General features: G+C 43.7%; 2 protein-coding genes and 1 long non-coding RNA gene across 3 annotated transcripts in view; 1 reads left to right on the top strand and 2 right to left on the bottom strand.

Annotated features, from left to right (window-relative positions):
* jade1 (jade family PHD finger 1) overlaps positions 1-3,447 on the top strand; it is a gene marked incomplete at its 5' end in the record, with an annotated part of 8,794 nt that extends 5,347 nt beyond the window's left edge. The window contains 5 exon segments of the mRNA XM_014011818.1: positions 524-691; positions 778-894; positions 1,029-1,547; positions 2,111-2,228; positions 2,304-3,447. Of these exon segments, the coding sequence (XP_013867272.1) occupies positions 524-691; positions 778-894; positions 1,029-1,547; positions 2,111-2,228; positions 2,304-3,322 (1,941 nt within the window).
* On the bottom strand, positions 3,404-5,192 carry LOC106519951 (uncharacterized). Its single transcript, XR_001310495.1, has 2 exons — positions 3,966-5,192; positions 3,404-3,627 (listed from the first exon to the last, which is right to left on the bottom strand). It is a non-coding gene; the product is annotated as an uncharacterized LOC106519951 (long non-coding RNA).
* A 1,933-nt stretch (positions 5,193-7,125) lies between these two features.
* The window catches only part of nsd2 (nuclear receptor binding SET domain protein 2), a 16,359-nt gene continuing 5,756 nt past the window's right edge, over positions 7,126-17,728 (bottom strand). The window contains exons 9-22 of the mRNA XM_014011817.1: positions 17,427-17,536; positions 17,247-17,336; positions 16,199-16,325; positions 15,918-16,118; positions 15,670-15,849; positions 15,339-15,495; positions 15,055-15,257; positions 13,359-13,462; positions 13,013-13,282; positions 12,820-12,936; positions 12,430-12,571; positions 12,241-12,347; positions 11,950-12,142; positions 7,126-10,762 (exon numbers count right to left, since the gene is read on the bottom strand). Of these exons, the coding sequence (XP_013867271.1) occupies positions 10,476-10,762; positions 11,950-12,142; positions 12,241-12,347; positions 12,430-12,571; positions 12,820-12,936; positions 13,013-13,282; positions 13,359-13,462; positions 15,055-15,257; positions 15,339-15,495; positions 15,670-15,849; positions 15,918-16,118; positions 16,199-16,325; positions 17,247-17,336; positions 17,427-17,536 (2,288 nt within the window). The 3' untranslated portion in view covers positions 7,126-10,475. The remainder of the gene's footprint in view (positions 10,763-11,949; positions 12,143-12,240; positions 12,348-12,429; positions 12,572-12,819; positions 12,937-13,012; positions 13,283-13,358; positions 13,463-15,054; positions 15,258-15,338; positions 15,496-15,669; positions 15,850-15,917; positions 16,119-16,198; positions 16,326-17,246; positions 17,337-17,426; positions 17,537-17,728) is intronic.

Genomic DNA, 17,728 nt, shown 5'->3' with positions numbered 1-17,728 from the left:
ATGAGCTAAAGGAGGCAGGACATGAGCTAAAGGAGGCAGGACATGAGCTAAAGGAGGCAGGACATGAGCTAAAGGAGGCTGGACATGAGCTAAAGGAAGCAGGGCATGAGCTAAAAGTAGAAAAACACTCACTAAAAACAAGCAAGATAATGGTTAAAAGTAGAAAACTGCGAAAGAGCAAAGGTTAGCTAGAAAGAGCAAAAAATTAGCAAAGCCTAATTGAAACAAAGAGAGAAAGTGCTAAAACATATACCTGCTAAAACTTCACAGTAGTAGAATCATAGCTAAAAAGAGGGCGAAAATAGCTAAAGAGCAAAGACAAAGACTGGTTAGAAGTAGCAAGACAGCTAAATGTAGCAAAAAGAAAGCTAGAAGTATAAAAACATGAGCTAAAAATAGAAAAATAGCTTAAAGCAGCAAAAGGTTAGCTACAACCTTAAATTAGCGCCGAAGACAGAAAAGGAATGAGCTGAAATAATTTGTAAATAAAAACATTTTTAAAAGTAATGTTTTTATTTTGAAGGCCTGCTACGGCATCCAGAAGGTGCCAAAAGGCAGCTGGCTCTGCCGCATCTGTGCGCTCGGCATCCTCCCAAAGTGCCAGCTGTGTCCAAAAAAGGGCGGAGCCATGAAGCCGACGAGGAGCGGAACCAAGTGGGTCCACGTCAGCTGTGCCTTGTGGATCCCAGAGGTACCGACCCGTCCTCCCAGGTAAATTACTATTGGGTCCTCGCTGCAGGTGTTTAAACCAGCTGTCGTGTCTCACCTGTCGACCAGGTGAGCATCGGGAATCCAGAGAAGATGGAGCCAATCACCAACGTGTCTCACATTCCCAGCAACAGGTGGGCTCTGATCTGCTGCCTGTGCAAGGAGAAGACTGGAGCCTGCATCCAGGTACCAGACCTGCCCAGTCCAGCTAATTAGTTATTCAATTAATTAATTGATTGATTGATTGATTGATTGATTGATTGATTGATTGATTGATATCCTTTCAGTTTCTGACTTGTTTTTCTCTGTTCCGTCTCCAGTGCTCTGCCAAGAACTGCAGAACTGCGTTTCACGTGACGTGCGGCCTGCAGGCCAGCCTGGACATGAGGACCGTGCTGACGGAGGACGACGAGGTGAAGTTCAAGTCCTTCTGCCCCAAACACTCCGGGATCGAAGGAACCGAGMCCCCGGCCAAAGACCCGGGACCCGAGAAGGAGAGCCCCCGGGACAAGAAGAGGTGGCCCAGCAGCGGGCAGGAGGAGCTCAGCAACCAGCAGGAGCAGGAGAAGAGAGTCAACCTCCGCAAGATGAAGCTCCAGGAGCTGGAGGAGGAGTTCTACCAGTTCGTGGAGGTGGAGGAGGTGGCCAAGAACCTGAAGCTGTCCCTGGAGGTGGTGGACTTCCTCTACCAGTACTGGAAGCTGAAACGCAAAGCCAGCTTCAACCAGCCGCTCCTCGTGCCCAAGAAGGACGAGGAGGAGAGCCTGGCTCGCCGCGAGCAGGAGGTGCTGCTGCGGCGCCTGCAGCTCTTCACCCACCTGCGGCAGGACCTGGAGAGGGTAGGTTTCTCCTGGGTCCAGACTCAGGACTGCAGACCCACCAAGGGCTCAATGCACATTGAACTGAGTCTAGTTTTGTTTCTACTTCTTCTGTTCCTTTTCTTCTAGTTCTTGTTCTTCTGGTTTTTGTTCTAATCTTGTTCTTTTTCTAGTTCTTATGTTTCTTATTTGTTCTGTTCTTGTTCTGTTTCTTTTCGGGTTTATCTAAAGTTTTTGGTTTTAATCAGAATCCACAAACCTTCAGTCAGGCTGAGATCAAAGCTTTGTGGTTATTTAAGACCTAAATGTTCATGTCTGTTGAAGTCCCCACAAACTGCAGAAATACTTCCTGTTAGCTTAGCGGCTAACAACACGTTGTCCTGTTGTTGATATAATCTTAAATGTTCGGCTCATGTTTGGTCAAAGGAGCCTCTTCAGAGTAGCTAAAGACCGGCTGTAATCCTCCTGCCACCCTCTTTAATACCACACCATGRCGCTGCCACCRCCGTGCTGGACYCTTATTTTTAGGTTAAATTTCTGAACTTTAACGGTGGAGCTAAAAGCAGGTCTCGTGTCCCCCTCAGGTCCGGAACCTGACCTACATGGTGACCCGGAGGGAGAAGATGAAGCGCTCGCTGTGTAAAATCCACGAGCAGATTTTTCAGCACCAGGTCCGGCTGCTGGACCACGAGCTGCTCAACGGTGAGTCCGGCTCGTCTTCGTCGTCTTCGGCTGATGTGAGGTGATTCTGAAGCTGCTGGTCTTTTGTTGTTTCAGGCGATCCTTCAGAGAAGGACCTGGAGACGCTCTGCTCCCTCGGCTGGTCGTCCCCGCAGGAGTCCTCCCAGCTGGGCCACTCGGGACTGAGAACTAAACGAGGGTCCCTGAAGCAGAAGAGAAAGAAAAGCCCCCCCAACTCCTCCCACTGCGACGAGAAGCCGCCAGAGACGAAAGACCCCGAGAYGTCCCGGGTCCAGGAGTCTGCAGCAGAGACCAGAGTCCAGAAGTCTCACATGAGGCTACAGATCTTCCTCCCAAAGCTCCAGAGACCAGAGGTGGTCCTGGGAGCTCCTATCAAGCTGCACAAACTCGAGACCGTGAAGGGCCTGAGGCGGGACCCCACAGGACAGGACCCCACAGGACAGGACCCCACAGGACAGGACCCCACAGGACGGGACTCCACAGGACAGGACTCCACAGGACGGGACTCCACAGGACGGGACTCCACGACGCGGGAAATCGAAGAGGCGGTGAGGCTGAAAGACGAGCAGGAGGAGAGGGGGAGGAAGAGGAGGAGTGACGCTGCAGATCAGCTGATCAGGTTTGGGTCCAGGCACCTGGAGAAGACGGTCTCCATCCGTCTGGTGGACATCAGGAACTCGGACTCAGACGAGCGAAGGAGCGCCGTGACGTTAAACACTAAGCTGAACAAAACCGTCCCGCTCCCTAAAACCAACGGCTGGCTCAGAAAGCCCCCCGACCCGGACCGGGACCGGGACGCCCCCAGTAGACCCGGACACCTGAAGAGCTGGGGGAAGTTCCGGATCCCCAAGAGGAGCGGCAAGCCGCTGAGGGAGGAGCAGGAGGAGGAGCGCCGCAAGCCCCTCCTGCGGCCGCTCACCAACGCGTCGGAGCAGTCGTACCTCAGGACGCGGCTGCGCGCTGAGAGCGACGGCGCCGCCGGCGAGCTGGAGCCCTGCCTCAAACAGTGCCACGCCCACAAACTGAGGGGCGACGCCACGCTGGGCCGCCAGTACGGGTCCGAGGTGATCCGCCATGGCGTCCTGGCCTCCTGATGGAAAGAAGCTCCGCCTCCACAGCCGCTTCGCCGTACCTTTAAAGTTTGAACCCTCGATTAGCGACAGAGCTTTTATTTATTTTTTTATTTGTTCGATGATGTAAAGAAATGTTCTTCCCCTGATCTGCAGCTGGTTTTATTTTTATTTATTATTTTTTCGCCCGTCGGCCGAAAAAAATGTCAAGTTGCCAATTTTAATGCTCGCTCCGCCCCCGAGGAGGAAGTTCATCAATGCTCCGGGACCATGAGCTGTCGTTTTAACGCCATAAAGTTAGCTTCAACTACGCACACCTGAACACACACCTACACACACCTGAACACACGCCTACACACACCTGAACACACACCTGAACACACGCCTACACACACCTGAACACATCTGCATACACCTGAGAACACACCTACACACACCTGAACACACCTGAACACACCTACACACACCTACACACACCTACACACACCTGAACACACACCTACACACACCTGAACACACACCTACACACACCTGCATACACCTGAACCCACACCTACACACACCTGAGAACACACCTACACACACCTGAACACATCTGCATACACCTGAGAACACACCTACACACACCTGAACACACCTNAACACACCTACACACACCTACACACACCTGAACACACACCTACACACACCTGAACACACCTGAACACACACCTGGATCAGTTACTTCCTACCTTTTAGATAAAGTAAAAAAACAAAAGTCGTTAAAATAACTCAAAGCTGAAACAAATTACAAAAAAAAAATAAATAAATAAATAAATAAACAAACAAACACCTGTCCTCAGGTGTCGCGGTTCACCTGTCCTCAGGTGTCGCGGTTCACCTGACCCCAGGTGTCCCGGTTCACCTGTCCTCAGGTGTCCCGGTTCACCTGTCCTCAGGTGTCCCGGTTCACCTGAACCATCTCCTCCAGGTGTCTCAGGTCTAAAGGTTTCCTCTTCCAGATGTTCAGCAGGATTTGGATCATGACTCAGAAGGTCCACTTCAGGACTGTCCAGTGTTTGGTTCTGGTCCAGGTGGACTGGTTTTACCTGGTCTGAGGACCCCAGACCTGAGCTGCACGTTTTTCTCCAGAAGGCCTTGATGGTCTTGAGATTCCACAGTACCCTGCACAGATTAGAGACCCAGAACAGAACCGAGCCTCCTCCATGTTGGTTCTGYCACTGGGCAGCTGTGGACCAGCAGTTCTGGTTGCAGGTTTGATTCCCGGCAGTCCAGGTGTCCCCGAGGAAGACCCCGAATCTCTGGACTTTTGTAAACCAGGACTTGTGTGTACCCCACCCTGCAGGTGGTGGACCCACAGGAAGGYCCCTCCCACAGGTGACCCAGGTCCAGGTGAGGGACATGTCTGTCCAACAGGACGTTCCTGTTGTCTTACACACCGTGGCTCCAAACAGTCCTGTGACTACCTGACAGACGACAGGTCAGCACGTTTTTATTTCAAGAAACACTTTTTCATTTTAGAGTTTTGTTTTGAGACGTCGTGTTTTTAAACACGTTTCTCTCCGTGTGTTTGAGCTCAGATTAAATCCTGACTGTAGGTTTTAGTTGTTTAGTTTGAACCTGCGAACAGAGAAATCCTGAATAATGTTTGAAACTCGCCATCAGCACTTAAGCGTCTCGTGTGCCTAACGTTGATTTGAAGCATTTGCACTAAGAGAGGTCGGCTCGGGTTCCAGGAGCGCCCAGATATTTTTACACAAAACGAAGAATCGTTTCTTTTCTACCCGCTGCTGCTGAACTACTGTTATGCAAAAAGAGATGTTTGGAGGGAAGACAGACGTAGAGAAATAAAAAGATAAACCCTGAACAGAGTCTGTGTCAAGTTTGTCAACAAGCATTTTTATAATTTAGGTTAAAAATATTCTAGGTCTGTATTTAGTTTTCTTTAAATCTAGATATATTATTTTATAAATATGGAATACAATGCAGTTTATTATAGATCTATAATCCATGGAAATTATTTCTACATTGAGATATCTAGATTTTCTACATCAAAAACATTTATCCATCAATGTAAATCTAATAAAGAAATACAGGCTGTAAAAACATGATGTGCAGATGTGGATATTTGTAGAAGTAAAGGATCTAGATCCACAGAATTAATGTGTATAATTTTATTATAGATCCAAATTGCAATAGCTGGTCTGAGCTATCTAGATCATTGTTTATTTCTGCACTGATCTATCTAGATTCTTCTAGATCTATAATATAAAATAATAGATTTATTGAATCTAGACAAAACAAGGATTGGTGTGGATGTTTGTAGATCTAGTGTAACCTAGATGAGTTTTTAGAAGTAGAAAACTGGATTTGCACAAACTGGTAATTATAGATCCAAATCACAATGTAATAATTCTAAATGTCTACATTGTGTTATCTAGATTTGTTTATTTCTATGTTGACCTATCTAGCTAGTTGGAGATCTCAAATTACCAACATTTGCACATCTAGTTGKTTTATTTCTGCATTAATTATCTAGGTTATCTATATGACAAATTCRCACACCTCTTTGTCTAGCTTTGTTGTAGATCTAGAATAAAAGCATTTATCTAGATGAATCTAGGTAACTAAACACAAATGCAACAGATTTTTGTAAATCTAGTGTAACCTTGATAACTTACCATAGTATAAAAAATAGATGTGTGTAAATTGATTATTATAGATCTAGATCACAATAGACACTTTACATGTCTTTCTACACTGAGTTTTCTAGATTCCTGTAGATCTACAAAAAAATTTACGTACATCTATCCTATGTTTACATTAATATTTGTTTACTGACACTATGCACATATGTCTATGTTGAGTTATCTAGATGTTTTATATCTGAAATGACCAACGTTTGCACATCTAGTTGTCTATTTCTACATTAAATTATCTAGATTAATTTATATTTATAATAATCAATTTACACAGCCATCTGTGAAGCTCTATGTTGAACTATCTGTTGTAGGTTTAGAATATGAGCATAGATCTAGATAAATGTAGAAACCTTAGAAACAGGATGGATGTGCACCAGCAGATATAGATCTAGAGTAACTTGGATAATTTACTGTAGAAATAAACAAGATGTGTGTAAATAGATACTTATAGATCCAGATCACAATAAATGCAATGCGTCGTCTGTAGTCTATTTTTACAGTTTGCTGTCTAKGTTATTTAGATCTACAAATATCTACTGTTGCACATCTGTTCTTACATCTGATCTAGATTCCTCTAGATCTATAATTACCCATTTACTTCTACATTTACCCATCCATGTTATGAAGATCTATAAAAAATCTTTGTATATCTGTCCACACCTAAATCTTTTTCCAGTTAACTACGTTTATATCGACACAGATCTATACCTGGCTGTAAAAACATATTTAATTTGGTGTTTTGTAAATCTTCAGATTTATTTTTAACATTTGAATGATTTTGGATTTTATTTGTTAAACTTTGAATTTATAACAAACTATTTCAGATAACAGCTGAACCTCTGATATTGGAGTTTTGGCTGTTATTAGAGGTTCAGCTGTTATATGAACTTTCTTTGTTATTGGAGTTTCGGCTGATAATAATCTTCCAGAATTAGGTTATGTCTGTTTAATGATGGTCTGTTTTTAAAATCGTCTCAAAGCCTAATAGTTTCAAAATAAAAGTCTATTTTTAGATGTTCGTTTGACCTAAATGTCTTCATCAGTTTCAGCTCAGTGATAAAACCAAACAGATCAAAGTTTCAGATTCTGTCATAAAAAAAGTTAATTTTACTGAAATAAAACAGATTCAGATGTTCAACCACTTTATTGCACGATTCAACAGAAGTGAGATCCTGCTCAAGTGTTTTCAGCTCTGCAGAAATGAGGGGAGAAAAAAAACAAAGTCTGAAGTAATTTTGTGATATTTACAAATAGATGAATTACTATTAAACTTATACATTATGTACATATTAGTCTCTGTTTGCTATGACAGTAGTTAGAATAAAACCTTCAGCTCTACAGCGCTGAACTACATTCATCAACTCAAAGTTAGCATCAAGAACGATACAGAGGAACGACCAGAACCAGGACCAGAACCTGTTCTGTACAGAACCAGGACCAGTTCTGTTCAGGAACAAACTCTGGTCTAAAGAAAAGATTTAGATTTTTTCTGAATTAACTCGTAATTTAGTGTCTTTCCTCTCAAACAGGCAGATTCTGCTGCACAAAAACACCTTTTATTTAGGTAAAAAAACCAAAACAAAAACTCCTTTAGGAACGTCTGTTTCATAACTTTTTATTTTAAAAACGACTCTGTTTTAACCCTGATTGTTTCAGTGCAGAGCCGATAAAAAAAAACTGTCTTCTGAAACAAGAAAAACTTCACTTTAACGTCGGAAACTTCTTTATTTTTATATTTTATTTTAACTCGTCGTTCTGTTTGTTGACAGGAATTCGGGTCACAGAGGTCAAGTCTGGTGTTCATACTTTCCTTCTTAGTCTCAGTTTTTTTTATCATGAGCTGAAAAATATTCAAAGCTTTAAGTCATCGCGGCGTCTCGAACACGTYTCAAACTTGTCTCGAAAACGAGTCTCAAAAACACGTCTCGAAAACTTGTTTGAAATGCGTCTCAAAAGCATGTCTCAAACGCGTCTCGAAAACTCGTTTCAAATGCGTCTCAAACGCATCTCAAACTTGTCTCAAAATCTTGTCTCGAACTCGTCTCAAATGCATCTCAAACTCGTCTCAAATGCATCTCAAACTCGTCTCGAAAACACGACTGAAACGCGTCTCAAATTCGTCTCGAAAACCTGTCTCAGAAACGTCCCGAACTCATCTCAAACTTGTTTGTTTAGTTTCTGTCAGGTTTAAGGCGGATCTCACGGAGTTGTGACCATTTCTTAAAACAGTTTTCATTAAAGTCTCGAAGTGTTTTTCTCCTAAATTTCTTTGTTGCTTGATTTCCAAACCTTTGTGCTACAAATCTCTCAAAACAGATGTAGAAATGTTGCAACTTTCTCAAATCTGTCTCAATTTAGTTTCCATAAGTCTCAAAGAGAGATTTCATCTGGCTGCAACTCAAACATTTACAATCCAGAACGTCTCGAAATGTTTATGGGTTTTTAATTTTAAAGTTTAATTGCTTAATTTTTAAACATTCATACAACAAATTTCCTCATTGTGGGTTCAGAGTTGATGCAGGAGTCTCAAATCTGTCTCAATTTAATGACAAGTCTCAAAACGTTTGCAAAGACTTTGTTGTTGTTTTGTTTGATTTTTTTTTACATTAATGCAACAAACTTTCAAACTAGATGCAGAATTGTTGCAAATGCCTCAAACTTGTCTCGATTTAGTTTTTGATTAACCTAGAGGCAGTACCTCACCGGGCTAGGATTAGTTGGGGGAACGGGATTTGCAACGGTGTCTCCAAACCGTCTGCAAGGACTTTTAATTTTCCCACAAGTTCAAGTTTCGATGCTTGATTTTTTTTCCATGTGTACGACAAATTTCCTCTCAAATTAAATGCACCGTTGTTGTGAGTGTCTGAAACCTGACTCAGTTTAGTTTCTGTAAGTTTTATCGTGGAATTCACAAGAATCTCCAACATTCTCAGGGATTCTTCGTTTTTGGTTTCAGTCGCAGATTCACAGTTTGGACTTTTGAACACGTTCAGAATCTTTGTGAAACTATTTTTTTCAAAAGAATTGCTGTGACAAAATGTGTCTTTATTTTATCTCAATTTAGTTGCCAGTGTCTCAAACCTGTCTCAATTTAGTTTCTGCAAATTTGGAGGTAGCGCCTCACCAGGCTAGGACTGGTTGAGTCTCCAGAGCGTCTTCAAAGGCTCTCAATTTTCTCACGAGTCAGAGGTTCAGTCTGGCTGCTCGCATTTTAAAAAGAAAACATTTTTGTCCAAAAATTTTTGTTTCAAAATAGTTTTTTTCAGTCTCAAACTTGCCAATTTAGTTTGAGTTTTAAGGTAGCAACTTAAACACACGACATTTACGACTCGAAACAATGGCGAGGACTTTTGATTTCCTCAAGAGTTGCAGTTTTGTTGCTTGATTTTTGAACATTTTTGCAACAAAATTCCTTTTAAAAAAGGTCCAGAGATGATGTGTCTCAAACCTGTCTCAATTTAGTTTCTGTAAATTTGAAGGTGAAATTTAGAGGAGAATCACAAAACGTTCTTGGTGGTTCTCCAGGTCTTTGTGGATGTTATATCTTCGACTCACTTCCAATCTGTCACAAGAATATTGAGATTTGTATTTTGACACCTGCTGGGTCTAAAACTTGTTTTTGAAAATAATGTGCGCAGCCAAGACTAGAAATGTTCTAAACTCTCCTCGCTGATCGCAAACCCTCAGAATTCAGCGAGACGTAACGAGTCTCCAAGACAGTCAGGTGATTTTCTCCAATTTCCCATCTTGATTCATTAAGCTTTAATTAGTGATTTCCCTCGTTAAACAGAACAAATGAGTGTTTGACTCTGAAACCTGCGGAGGAATAAACTGGATCTGGGAACAGAACGTCTCAGATCTTCACAGCGCGACTCAAACCTGAAAACATCTCCACGTTCAGGCGCTGAAGCGGGACGTTTGAAAGCACCGTGGAACTCAGGAGCGACTGAACGAAGAGACAGGAAGCGAGTCCTTCAATAAGTAGTGTTTTGAGTCTGAGCCCTTTTAGTTATTTTGTTTTCTAGAAAACATCTGTCACTAATCAGAATCTTTAAAAATAAGGAGCTAAAACAAAGCAAGTGGTAAAAATACAAAAATTAAATCTACATTTACATGAGAGCTAAAGCTACGTAAACAAGTCCAGAGGTCATTTGAGGCCTGATCAGTCATAGTGTCTTACTGGTGTTTTAATCCCGACAAACAGAGAAACCTGACTGTTGTTAGAAAACTCAGCTGTTTGATGAAGGGTGACAGATGTTCGTTGTTCCAGATGTTCAAACTAAAATAACGTGGTCTGATTGTTGTCCGACCCGCTCATCTCACCGCACACCGTTGAACAAAAAGCTGAAAATAAAAGCTGAAGAAGTGGACGTGGAGCTGGAGATCAGCTGCTTTCCCTGATGCGAGCGTACAGTGCCTCCGGTTCATGATCTGGTTGATGATGTCAGAGTCCGGGTTGGTTCTGAAAGGTCCCGTCAGGCCTCGGCTGCTTTCCTCCTGGAGCCCTTGTTTTTGGCCTCGGCCTTCCTGGAGCCTTTGGCACGAGCGGCGGAGGCGTTCGTCTCAGAGCCGACGGCCTGGGCCGGGTGGTCCGTCCTCTCCAGCTCGTCRTGCTCCGTGCAGCACAGCTGTCCCGTGGGGGGCCAGGGACGCAGCGCCCCCTCCTGGTGAGCCTTGCAGAAGGAGTTTGGACACAGTTGGCAGAAAGCCTCGGAGTTCTTCCCGCAGACGTCACAGTGATGCCAGGGGCAGTCCCAGCGGCCTGCCGAACAAACAGGTACCAGTTTAGAGACGAGGACAGAGACATCTTCAGGACACTTTTACTGCTAATGCTAACACTACACTGGCCTAATGCTAAATCTACCAATGCTAACACTCATATTGCGAATGCTAACACTACACTGGCCTAATGCTAAATCTAACAATGTTAACACTCGTATTGCTAATGCTAACACTACACTGGCCTAATGCTAAATCTAGCAATGCTAACACTCTTATGCTAATGCTAACACTACATAGGACTGTTAAATCTAGCAATGCTAACACTCTTATGCTAATGCTAACACTACACTGGCCTAATGTTAAATCTACCAATGCTAACACTCTTATGCTAATGCTAACATTACATAGGACTGTTAAATCTACCAGTGCTAACACTCTTATTGCTAATGCTAACACTACACTGGCCTAATGCTAAATCTAACAATGCTAACACTCTTATGCTAATGCTAACACTACACTGGCCTAATGCTAAATCTAACAATGCTAATACTTTTATTGTTAATACTAGCACTACATAGGACTAATGTTAAATCTACCAATGCTAACACTCTTATGCTAATGCTAACACTACACTGGACTAATGTTAAATCTACCAATGCTAACACTTCTATTGCTAATGCTAACACTAAATAGGATGGTTAATTTTACTAAAGCTAATAATAATTCAACTAATGTTAACGCTATTAATGGTAATTATGCTAAAGCTAATACTGTTGCTAGATTTATACTTACTGGTGCWATTTTTGCTAATGCTAATACTTGTAATACAAAATCTACTAACGCTGCCCAATTAATGCTAATGACACTGCTAATGTTTTTCCCCACTAATATTAATTTTCTAAATTAATACTATTCATAAATTTTGCTAATGWTTATAATATTGCTTATGTTATTCTTACTAATACTAATTTGCTAACAGTGATCCTACTAGTCCTTTGCTACTTTTAGTGGTTTTAGTACTTACGGCTAGTTTTTTGTTACATTTAACTAATGTTTAGTTACTTATAGCTAGCCCTTTGCTACTTCAAACTTTTAGCTTCTATTTTTTTAGCTTCTGTTCTTTTCTTTGACAGTTATTAAGGACTCAGTTTTGTAGTTTTTTTGCATTTATTTTAGTTCTACGATCAGTGTTTTCACAAAGAGCTCCAGTTTTCAGGTCCGACTCACCAAACGGTCTCTTGGTGAGGTTCAGGCAGGACAGGTGGTAAGCTTTGGTGCAGGTTTTTTTGCCACACAGCACCAGCTGACCTCCGTCTCTGCAGCGGAAACACTCGTCCTCAGATTTCTTCTTCCCTTCACTTCTTCTCTTCTTGCATTTTCTCTTTAGCCTCTTAGCTTTCGGCTCGGCTGCTTGGCCGTTCTGGGARCAAAAAGAACCACTTTAAGCTTTAACGGTGTAAAAAGAAGAAGGATCAATCTGTTAAAMGCGGTTAAATGAAAGGAGGACAAAGCGTTCACCTTCGGTCGATCTCCGAGGAAGCCGCTGCAGTTGGGGGCGCCGCAGCGGCAGATGGTCTTCTCGTTGCCGAGGCAGTCCAGGTTGTAGTTGAAGGTCAGCTCAGTCCCTGAAGAGGAGGAGGAAAAGCAAACTGAAGAAGTTCTGCTTCGGTTTGAACAGATGAACGGCTCAGCCCGGTCCTGCCTCACCTGCTGGGATGTCGCAGACWGCGAACAGACCGACGCGAGTGTCTCCGTTCACCGTCCACTTCTGCGTCTCGCAGTTGGGCTGGCAGCTGTGGTTCATGAAGCGCGAGTAGTTCCCTTTGGGCCCGGCGTCGATGATCCGATCCTTTAACATCAAAACGCGAAGAAACGCTGAGAAACTTTTATGGTTTATCAAAGTCACGGTTCATTACAGACACAGTGTTTGTAGTATTGACGACTGTAGAGTTACAGTCAGCTGTTCTGTAACGCTCCCAATGCAATACCAGCTGTTTTTCTGTAGCGCCCGGTGGAAACGATGCAGCAGGTGAAGCTGCACCCTGAGCCACCGTGGAGCTTCTTCACGGTCTGTTTTTGTTTACGGCTCACACTGACCTTATCGATGGTCAGCATGTAGAAGTTGGTGATGTTGTTCTCGTGGGCGGACTTGATCCTGGCTCTGCACTCCTCCTCGTCGATCAGCTCTCCGATGTACTCGTTAACAAACTCGCTCTGTTTGAAAAGATTGAAAAGAAGTCAGGAACGAGCGGAGAGCTGGATCCCCCCGCCTGACGAGCTCCTCCTCTACCTTCTTGATGTCTCTGAGGGAGATCAGACCCCAGCCCTTGCCCGGGGTCTTGATGATCTTGGTTTCGGGGTAGAGGCGCTTGGTGAAGTCCTGGTTGCAGCAGCGCTCTCCGCTCGGACACACCTGGGGGTGGCACTCGTACTGCAGCATGCGGTTCAGGCACTCCGACTCGAAGCCGCACGGCCGCTCGTCCGCCGGCTTGCAGTTACATTTGGGGATCTCAGAAACGTCGGCCGTGTAGACCTGGACCTTACCGAAGGGCTTGTTGACCTGAAAACCATCGGACTTATTGAACTCCTGACAGGTTGAGGTCGTGACACTCAAAGACCACAGACACACGCCACACCTTGATAAATTTGTAGGGAGGGGGTTTCCGGCTGCTTTCTTGAGCTTCCTTGGCCTCTCGTTTTATCTTCATTTCTTTGAATCGAGCTTCAGCCTCGAACAGAGCTGAGGACAGAATTTATACACGATGTCACAATTATACATAAAACCTGTTATAACATTAAACAGTATTTGACAAACGTTTACTTCAACTGTAAAACAAGACTTAAAAACAACCAGTGGCCAGTTTAGTTTTTATAAATGATAAAAAAATATATATTGTCACTCACACATAATATTTATGCTGCAAACTATTCTGGGTAAAAGATGGAGGACAACAGAGCTACTTCATGGAAGGAGAACCCCAGCTTAGCCTGTTAGCTTTTGTGCTAGCTCCCAAACTAACACATTAGATACTTCCTGAGCTAACTAAAGCCACATATTTATAAGTAATTAGTATCTGTACTTTTAATGTGCCGTTAGCTCCAGAGCTAATAATATTAGCTCTGGAGCTAACATGAAAGCTCACAGGCTGAAGTTTTCCTTCCATTAGCAGCACACACACATTCATTCATTCATTCATTCAGTATTTTTCAGACAAGTCACACTTTTTTTTCAAACTTTAGCTGGTCCTGTCACTTATGTTTTATTTGTCTCCATAAATTTTTTTAACTGATTCATCCTGACCAACATGAACATTACAGTCTGCAGCCATGAGATGGTGCTCCAGTCTTGTTATTACTACAGTTTATGTTGTTCTGCTGTTGTTTTGTTTTGTAGCAGAAAGTTTGGAGTGAATGAGTAGCTTGTGAGGGACTGGCAAAAAGCAGAGGTTATCTTACTGCACTGCAGAAAATGAAGAAAGCTAATTGTTGGAAGGCATTCGGCCCAGCTAGCTGGTTTTGAACAGAGAGCTGACTCACTGAGGGCCAGGGATCAAAATTTCAAAACGTACAAATCTTTTATTTTATTTGCGAAACAACAAAAATAAACTACACCAAACTTGAAGGATAAGAACTGAAGACAGTATCAGACCCTCCAGAAATACGAGGCTGATGATGAAAGGGTAGGAAGGCAGAGGACGCTAAACTAATGTTAGCTAGACAACAAAGGACGGTAAGCTAACATTAGCTAGATGACAGAAGACGGTAAGCTAATGTTAGCTAGATGAAAGAGGATGCTAAGCTAGCGTTAGCTAGACGATAGGATGCTAAGATGACAGGACGGTAAGCTAACGTTAGCTAGACGGAGGACGTAAGCTAATGTTTGCTAAATGACAAAGGATGCTATGCTAACGTTAGCTAAACGACAGAGGATATTAAGCTAATGTTAGCTAGACGACAGAGAATAATAAGCTAACGTTAGCTAGAYGACAGAGGACGGTAAGCTAATGCTAGCTAAATGACAGAAGATGGTAAGCTAATGTTAGCTAGGCTGTGCTACTTTTCTATTTATAGCTAGCTTTTTCCTATTTTAGCTTTTAGCTAACATTTTGATTTTACTTTGAACTTGCTGCTTTAAGCTAATGTTTTGCTACAGTTTTAGCTACCTCAGCTAATTTACAGCCAGGTCCTAAAGAACTTTGTCCTTTYTGTGAATGTTTTATTTATTTACTTGTCTCCTTTCAGACATCTTATTTTCTCAAATCTCTCTCTGTCTTTAAGTGATGGGATTAAAGTTATAAAATAAAAAATTAGAGTTTAAATCAAGATCCGTACCGTTCTTAAAGACTTTGCCGATGTTGGTTCTCTGGTATTTGCTGCCTCTGTCTCCTTCCATGTAGGGAAAGACTCGTCCCTGATGGGTCCAGAAGTAGTCTCTGGAGCCGAAGAAGAAGACGGGGAACTCTCCGATCTCGTGTCGGAGGTGCTGGATGTTGAGCGGGATGTTTTTGGGGTGCTGGATYTCAGCGGGCCACCACCTGACGGGGAGGAGGACGTCACCGTGTTTATTTGGGTGAACCGTCARCAGCTGACGGGCGACGCTGGTCGGCTCGTCTTACCGGTACGTCCCCAGCTTGACCCAGATGATGTCCCTGTATCTGGGCTTCTTCCCGGCCCGGCAGTCGTTGCAGAACCAGCTGCCGTCGGGCATGGCGATGTTCAGGCAGTCCGGGTGGAATGCTGCGGGACAGGACTCGCAGCACAGCAGCTGTCCTCCTGAAAAACACAAAACAAAATGTAATCTACTAAAACAAACTTCACTAGAAAGTAATTCTGGGTTGTTATCGGCCGTTAGAAGGAGAAAGTTATGGGTTCCTAAAATAAATTATGGTGCATCCCTAAAGACGAGCGGCCCCTCCGCCCTGGACGAGCCTGACGGAGGTTCCCCACCTTTGGAGCAGACGAAACACCAGCTGACGTTGACGTGGCTGTGGTGGCTGTAGCCCTTCTTGGCGTTGAAGTGGTTGGTGCAAACGATGGCGGTGTTGGTGATCATCTCGCTCCCTGCCGCCACGCACAGGTCACCCACGTGATACGCCACGGGGCACCGGAGGCAGCGCATCAAGCGGCCTGCGGGGCAGAGGCAGGGCTTAGTGTGAAGTTCCCTCTCAGAGGCTGTGGGCTGTTCGGCGCCTCACCTTTGGTGGCGCGCAGCTTGGTGCACGAGTCGTAGTGGCAGCTGAGGCAGGCGTGCAGCGGGCAGCGGAAGCCCTTGTTGTCGAACATGGTGAGCGGGTTGAGGCGAACGCAGGCCTCGTGGTAGAACTTACCGCAGTGAGGCGCGTGACAGCGGCGCACCTCGCCCTCCAGCTGCTTACAGATGAAGCATTTATGAGCTCCTGCAGGACAAACACACACTTTAATAATAAAACACACACCAACGTTTGTTTGTCTCTTTAATAACAGCTCCTCTACAGACCTGTGCTGCACTCCTGGCACAGCAGCTTCTGGTCCGGTTTGAGGCTCAGACCCAGGCAGTGCAGGTGAAAMGTCCCACAACACTGTCCCTCACAGACAACCAGGTCCTCACCTGTCTGCTCGCACACCTGCAAACAGGAAACACTTCAGCATACGGCAGCGTACATGAACTGCTGGCCTTTTACATGATTTAGTGTTTACATAGGGTTTTGTTACTTCTAGCTTTTAGCTAATATTTACAGTAGCTAGTATTTTGCTACTTTTAGCTACTATTTTGCTACTTTTGGCTAGCATTTTGCTACTTTTGGCTAGCATTTTTCTACTTTTGGCTAGCATTTTGCTACTTTTGGCTAGCATTTTGCTACTTTTGGCTAGCATTTTGCTACTTTTGGCTAGTATTTTGCTACTTTTGGCTAGTATTTTGCTACTTTTAGCGAGTATTTTGCTACTTTTTGCTACTTTTAGCAAGTATTTTGCTACTTTTAGCTAGTATTTTGCTACTTTTGGCTAGTATTTTGCTACTTTTAGCAACTTTTGGCTAGTATTTTGCTACTTTTGGCTATTATTTTTCTACTTTTAGCTACTTTTGGCTAGTATTTTTCTACTTTTAGCTAGTGTTTTGCTACTTCTAGATTTTAGCTAACATTCTGCTACTTTTAGCTATGGCTGTGCTCCTTTTAACAGCCATTATGCTAATTTAAGTATTTAGTCAGTTTTTGCTTTTCTCAACTAGCATTTAGCTACATTAGCTTTCAAACCACAGACCTTGTTGCTGTGAGGCAACAGTGCTAACCACTGAGTTGTTGTGTTGCTAATCAGCGAGTTTTTTTACTTTTAAAAGTCGTTTTCTGCTTATTTAAGCTAACGTGTAACTTATTAGTTGTTTTTTTGCTTGCCTTTTACTTCATTTGGCTTTATAGCAGAGTTTAGCTACTTTATCTTTTGCCAGTGTTTTTAAGGTTTTAGCTTTTAGCTAGCCCCTTGGCTAATTTTAAGTAGTTTTCTCGTTGTATTTTTCAGCTAAATCAAAATGAAAGCAGCAGCCCCACCTGACAGACGAGCTCCTTCTTCCGCTCGCTCTTCTTCATCCCGTCCAGGCTGTCGATGGGAGAATCGGGACGTTCTTCGCTTCCAGAACCCTGAAGTGAACAGAACCAGGAGTTAAACCAGAACCAGAAGAACCACAGGACAGCGCTGAAGGTCCGCTCTAAGCTCCTCCTCCTCCTCACCTCTGGATCAGAACAGGCCGAGGACCGCCTCTTCTTCGGCCTCGCCGCCTGGTTCTCCACGTCTTGTTTCCGTTTCCTCCGACGCTTCGGCTTCTCTGCRTTCAGCTCACCTGCGAACGGTCAAAACGTTTGTTAGGATTGTTCAAAACAGGCGAGTCAAACTCAAGGCCCACGGGCCGAACCTGGCCCGTGAACATTATATCAGGCCCCAAAGACGGTTCTTTAAAGGTGAAATCATTTTGCTTCTCATGACAGTTTTAAACTTTAAAACCAACTTTAAAGGGCACTGATGAATTTTAGAA

The sequence above is a fragment of the Austrofundulus limnaeus genome, unplaced genomic scaffold, assembly GCF_001266775.1.
Source record: "Austrofundulus limnaeus strain Quisiro unplaced genomic scaffold, Austrofundulus_limnaeus-1.0 Scaffold85, whole genome shotgun sequence".
In the NCBI taxonomy this organism is placed as follows: Eukaryota; Metazoa; Chordata; class Actinopteri; order Cyprinodontiformes; family Rivulidae; genus Austrofundulus; species Austrofundulus limnaeus.
This window is presented reverse-complemented; position numbering and strand designations above follow the sequence as displayed.